This window comes from Nicotiana tabacum, chromosome 15 (genome assembly GCF_000715075.1).
Source record: "Nicotiana tabacum cultivar K326 chromosome 15, ASM71507v2, whole genome shotgun sequence".
Lineage (NCBI taxonomy): Eukaryota > Viridiplantae > Streptophyta > Magnoliopsida > Solanales > Solanaceae > Nicotiana > Nicotiana tabacum.
In genome coordinates, this window is record NC_134094.1 from 112,398,593 (window position 1) to 112,405,202 (window position 6,610).

Sequence of the window (6,610 nt, forward strand, 5' to 3'; positions counted from 1 at the left end):
CCTAGTGCGTGGCTGCTTCCCCAACTTTACCGTTGCTTAAAATCAAAATACAAGGAAATAAATATACGAAATGGAGTCCCAGAAGCTCAAATTATTTGTTGACGTTGCTGAGGCATTATAGTGTACTGAAAATATGAAAAACAAATTCTCTTCCAGATTTTGATTATAAAATATACTATATGAGGGCTGCCCGTACTATGCACGAGCCCAATAGAGTCACTATAGGAATCCATGATAACGTATCAAAAAAATACATGTGTTCTACTCTTGTTTACACTTTACGCCATAAACAAATAGACTTACATATCCTGATTGATGACTATCATATACTGTATTACAACGACTTTGCACTACTGAAAAATGTTGGCTCCCTCGTATTTGTGCTCAACAATTAAAAGAAGTTACATTATAAAACATCGTCGAAGTTTCGGTCAAAATAAACATGTGCAATTGTTTTCAATAGATCTTGAGTATTAATTTACTACAGGAGTCAACTGTTTCTATATATCGTCTTTCAATGCTATTCACGAGAATACAAAAGAACAAGGAGCATATAAGCTTCCAACAATATATCCAATATAGAAGGAAGATAAAAATAAATAAAAAGGGAAGAAGAAGATGAAAGAAAATAAAGTCAGACAAGAAGGGGCTTTTTTGTACTCACGTTGGTTGCACATGAAGCTTCCGTTCATTTTGACAGATTATTATTGGATGTCATCACTTTTTAGGGCTAAAAACCAAAATGATAAGCTTTTATGATATATTAAGGACCAGTTCGTGTTATATATGAGGACCAAATGAATCCAAAGCACATACATTTGGGACCATTTTGATCATTTTAAACTAGTGTTTACATATATGTGTTCCACACGTGGACCAAACCTTGATTTCCTCGAACCAAATTAGAAACAATAAGAAGACTCATTCTTCTACTATATCCAATCACTGCAACGTGGGCTAAAAACCAAAATGATAAGCTTTTATGATATATTAAGGACATTTTCCTTAGGTGTTATTTATGAGGACCAAATGAATCCAAAGCACATACATTTGGGACCATTTTTATCATTTTAAACTAGTGTTTACATAAATATGTTCCACACGTGGACCAAACCTTGATTTCCTCGAACCAAATTAGAAACAATAAGAAGACTCATTCTTCTACTATATCCAATCACTGCAACGTGGGCTAAAACCCCAGAAGTATGTTTTAATCCGTAAAGATCCATTTATTGAAACAGTCAAGCAGGCCCCACAACGAATAAAACATTTTTCAGTTCGTTTCACATGCTCACTCACTTCCGTGTGCGTGTCCATGTATTCACGTGATTTCCTTCTTCTCTCCTCATAATCCAAATCTATAAAAACACTTTAGATTTAACGTACACCCTAAAACTTTCAGCAGTACTTAGCACATACCACAAATAATTACAAGAAACTCAACAATTTGGCGCCTTATTAAGTAATGAATAATTCAAGCACTTCAATTAGAGTGGCAGTTTCCGATGAAGAACATATCAATATATTAGCGTTGAGGAAACCCAAGAAGCGAGCGGGAAGGAAGAAGTTCAAAGAAACTCGGCACCCAGTGTACAGGGGAGTGAGAAGGAGGAACAACGACAAGTGGGTTTGCGAACTGCGCGAGCCCAGCAAACAGAAGCGAATATGGTTGGGAAGTTACCCAACCGCAGAAATGGCTGCGCGCGCTCATGACGTAGCTGCATTGGCACTTAGAGGACAGCTGGCCACTTTAAACTTCGCAGACTCCGCTTGGCGGTTGCAAGTGCCGGCATCAAAGGATCCCAAGGACTTGCGCCAAGCGGCTGCAAAAGCAGCAGAGGTGTTCTGGCCAGGAGAGGAAGCTGATGTTAATTCTAGAGGAGCCGCTAATACTGGCAATGGCAATGAGGAAATGAAGGTGGCATCACAAGAAGAGAACGCAGCGTATAATTGCACGCAGAATATTGTGACTGCAGAAAATGTTTTGTATAGCAACTCATGCAGTGAAGTGGGAATGCTAGGGACGCAAGAATGGCAGGCATACATGGAAGAAAGGAGTTTGTTATCACCAAATCCTTGCTGTTTAGGGAGTTGTTTCAGCTGGGATGATGATATGGAAAGTGATGTTGAGGTGTCCTTGTGGAGTTATTCTGTTTGATAGCTCGTAGCTCATATATAGGTGGAGTATATCAATTTTTGTAATAAGCACGTAGATCATATTCTTTTGTATTCAACGGGGATAATTTTCTCCGCATTGCATTTGCTTAAGAGTTTGTTTGGCCAAACTATCAAACACGGTTTATTTAGAAAAATACTTTTATTCAAAAAGTATTTTTGCAAAATATAATTGGTAAAATGTATAACTTATTTTTCTTTTAGTGGTTAGTCATATAAATAATAGTACTTATTAGTCATAATTTTAAATTACGTTTGTTTTCATTATGGCTTATTAATAATATTTATTTTATGCGATTTTATTATATTTATTGTTGAATATTTTAGTATAATGCCATGACTCATCTCATATTTATGTTATTTTATTGAAAAATATCTTACATAGTTCTCTCTTACTAGGATTAAAGAAATATTTGGAGCCCAAATTTTACGTTTTATACTATGAAGACTTTATGGAAAACAAACTCGAAAAACCCTAGAAAAACCATAGAAAAACCGAGATTAAAAAACCCGACTTTTATTGGTTTGGTTTGGTATTTAAATTTAATAACCTGATACAATTGGTTTGGTTTGGTAATTAAAAATTATGAATCAACCCGACTCATGTACACCCCTAATCCCTACAAAGATGTAGCCTCGTGTGGATATATTTAATCACGTAGGAAGTGGTTGTTTTGGTATTGGTTTTGATTTTAAGTGGAGTAGAGTAATTTGGAAAAGGAAAAGGGAACCTCAAGTTAGTGCTTCTCTAGTAGTGGATTAATTTCCACTTAGAGCTAGTAGAATCGGTAGTTGTTGATACTAGTGATGGCATCAGAACATTCACTAAAGAAAATTAAAATATAAGAGCAACTCGGTGCACAAGGCATACCGCATTCATGTAGGGTCCGAGGAAGGGTTATATTTATCCTCAAAATGGGATAACAATTGAATTTGTAAGTGGTTTTAAGGATACGTGAACTAACTTGATACAAAATGATAAATTAGATCGCAATTGAAATAAATAATGACAAAGTATATGCAAACCACACGAATTGAATAATATCAGCCTTGGAAGCCACCCTCGAGCCAGGTACGCTTCAATTAGTGTGAGGATACAGAAGAACAAGAGCTTAAAGAGAAATAATAACAATGTATTGCTTTGGGATGCATGTTATAATATCGCCAATGAATTACCAGGCCCCCTTTATATAGTAGAGGAATTCTATTTTAGGTACAATTTTATAAAAGGTAAAAATCTCTTGATTAGTTGATTGTTGGTTCCTTACTTATAAGCCCCGAGATTTCCGCCGTAATATTCGACCAATCACGGATATTTTGGTCTTTTGTTGGTCATGCTAACAATTTTTCTTCGAGCTCAATCGGGGCTAAGGTCGACTTTGAGATCACGGACTCGATGTTCTCGAAGGCAAGCGTTCTGACCCCGGGTCCTAGCTCGGTGGGACTCGATGCTCGCGAGATTGATCTTCAGCCCTTGGTTGTCATGTTCCGAGCCTAACCTACCATGTAGTAAGTGAGCTTGATTTTGATTGTGTACAGATAGTCCCCTTATTTTTCGGAGAGTAGATGACAAGAAACGACATGAGCTTCTGATCCTGACTTCGATACCCCGTGACAGAAACAACAAAACAGTCGAAACGTCTCGTCAGTCAAGTCTTAATGGCATTAAAAGCTTGTAAGTTGCTGGTCAGCCACTCCTAGATGTGAACCGTCGCTAAAAAACTATAAATACCCCCTCATTATTTCATTCAAACTTTCTGCCCCCATTCCTAAGAAATTTCAACACTTTCAAACACTTATATTCTGGTTACTTTGAGATCTTTTAAAAGAACTCTCATTCGTCTTTATCTCAAATCATCGAGTATACTCTTATAACTTCCTCTTTTTCCTTATTTCCTCTCCATAAAGAAATGGCAAAAACTTCCAAAATCGTTCCCCAAAAAGAAACTTCTTCTACCTCGTGGTCGGCTATCGAAGAGACCGCTTCACGTACTACTGTCGAGGAACCCGCACCGGAAACTCTTCTAAAAAATTTTATCCGGGATGGGGTGCCCGGTCAATGCTGATTTTAAAGTCGAAAAACCCTTCTCCGTACCAAGCCGGTGTGAGGATGTCTCGAGGTACATCTGCTCGATCAACAAGGATATTCTCTCCGAAGTCAAAATGGATTGTAATTGGGATGAAAAACATGTGGTGGTTCCCGAACCGGACGAAGCCATCACCACCCAAGTCGAGGGATTTTTAAGTATTTACACTTATCCCTTCACGTTGGGCCCCTTGGACCCGGTTATCGTCGAATTTTGCAAAATATACGACGTAAACCTTGGTCAAATTCACACTTCTTTCTAGAGGATCGTAGTCCTCCTCTGTTTCTTCGTAAGCAAGATCGAAGGGTACCCTTTCACTATCGACCACCTCATGCATTTATACAGTCCCTGACTCTACCGGGGGGACTGATCAAGTTCGCCTGTCGGGCCAGTAAGGCCACATTCTCGAGTATCGATGAAGATAAGGATCAAGGTTTTCTAGGGCATTTCGTGTGAGTGAGGACCTCGGACTTGATCCTGGCCGAGCACATGTCGTTCCCTGAGAAGTGGAACATGTCACGTAAGTATATAAGTTTGCTTCCAAGATTTTATTTATCGCACTTTTCCTTTCTTCTTACAGGTGTTCTATGATGGTGCAGGTGTTGTTCGGATCCCGAACATAATTCCTCAACACAAGGAGTGGGTAGAGGGCATCGTATCACAAAGGCCTTATTCCGAGCGCTCGTGCCGCAAGCTTTCAAAGGGCCGATGAGAGGCCCATTCGCACTGTGAGATCTCTTTCATGAGTAATAATTGGTTTCTATTTTACATGATTAAGTCCTTACTTGTTTTATTTCTTTTTGCAGGTTTACCCAAGGATGTCCAAATGAGGCCCACCTCCGGTAGTGACGACTTCCCCATGAGTCCACTACTCCGAAACAGGGTGAAGAGAAGAAGAGATTCAAGTTCTCCGAGCTCGGAGAAAACGAAACCAAGGAGGAGGCTGATCCGCAAGCCAAAAGAAACCTCCAACTCCCGAATACTTGATTCGGACTCCCTCTATCAGCTCAGGGACGAGTCTGAAGAGGATGAAATTTTAGTGGCCCGGGAGCCATCGGTCACTGAAGAACGGGCAACAACTGAAGGGGGAATGATAGAGGCCAATCCCTCCCAAACTCAAGAGGTTGATGTATCCGTTAAGGTCGAGAACTCTCAAGACACCAGTTCTGCTCCACCCGGTGACATCCATATAACAGGATCGACTTCGTTCACAGACTCAATGTTTGGTGAAGCTCAAGCGGCAAAGGAGCGTTCAAATGAGGGAGGTCCAAGGAGCAAACTCTCCCCCCCCCCCCCCAAGCTTTTTTAATGGTGTGGACTCTATTGCCACGGAGGATGTCACTGGATTGGGTGATTTAGAAGTACCAAGAAGAAGTCTGCCCTCTGGGACAAGTGGGTCTAGCTTGAGCCCGAGATTGGTCAATTAATTCCCTGCCCCAAGTGTCGATCTCGGACGAAAGTGGTCGATCATTATCTCTGTTCTGGGGGACGCTCGGGTCCTTTCCACGCCTGTTGGGATAGCTAGTTACCTCTGCTGCCTGGTGACTAAAGAAGACCAGGAAAAGATGAACGAGTTGAAATCTCCATGCTTGTTCAATGAAGCACAACATGCATTGTATCGGGTAAGGTGTTACCAAACCTTTTCATTTTCCAGCTTTGGTTACTTAATGATCTCAATAATTTTCCTTGTACTCGCAGGCCTTGGTACTTCACCACGAGACCTTCCTCCGATAATCAAGAAGAGATGAGTCTCCTCGAGGATGAAGCCAAAGTGCTTATTGAGAAGAGAGATATGTATAAACTTCTCAGTGAGCAACGCGAGGAAGAGGCCAAGAGTCTTCGGGATGAGTTGGACGCGACTCAGAAAGAACATGTCGTTCTGGTAGAAGAGGTAAAAGTCTTTGAGGTTAGTGATGATCAACTAGACTTGGTGACTAATGGTTGAAATCCGCAGGTCCAACAAAATATCGACAGGGTCGATCAACTGCGAGATGAAATGAATGTTATCAAGGCCAAGACCGACGAATGGAGGGGTGGCATGGACCGCCTGGCCTCAGAAAAAGAGACTGCTCGGGCGCAACTAGCTTCGGTTGAGGCCCAGCTTCAAGCGGCAAAAGAAAAGGTCGAGGTGCAGGCCAAAAAGGTTGAAGAGCTCCAGTCCCAGCTAAGCTCGGCCTCCTCTGAGCAAGAAATTATGGCCAAGGAGCTTGAAACGACCAAGTCGGCAGCCGTGGTGGTTAAAGTAGATACCGACGAGATGTTCGCCTAATATAATGCTGATGTCGAGGCGGACCAGGACCGCTTGAAGGACATTGTTGATTATGAGAAGATGTAGTGGCGAAGAGAGG

At 41.0% G+C, this 6,610-nt stretch overlaps 1 protein-coding gene across 1 annotated transcript; it reads left to right on the forward strand.

Annotated features, from left to right (window-relative positions):
- Positions 1–1,369: 1,369 nt before the first annotated feature.
- On the forward strand, positions 1,370–2,355 carry LOC107810632 (dehydration-responsive element-binding protein 1A-like). The gene has a single exon (XM_016635425.2). It carries the CDS (start codon positions 1,466–1,468, stop codon positions 2,156–2,158), a length of 693 nt encoding a protein of 230 aa, XP_016490911.2. The 5' UTR covers positions 1,370–1,465; the 3' UTR covers positions 2,159–2,355.
- Positions 2,356–6,610: the final 4,255 nt, after the last annotated feature.

Coding starts and splice junctions, on each gene's coding strand:
- LOC107810632 (XM_016635425.2), top strand. CDS start 1,466: ATGAATAATTCAAGCACTTCAATTAGAGTGGCAGTTTCCGATGAAGAA.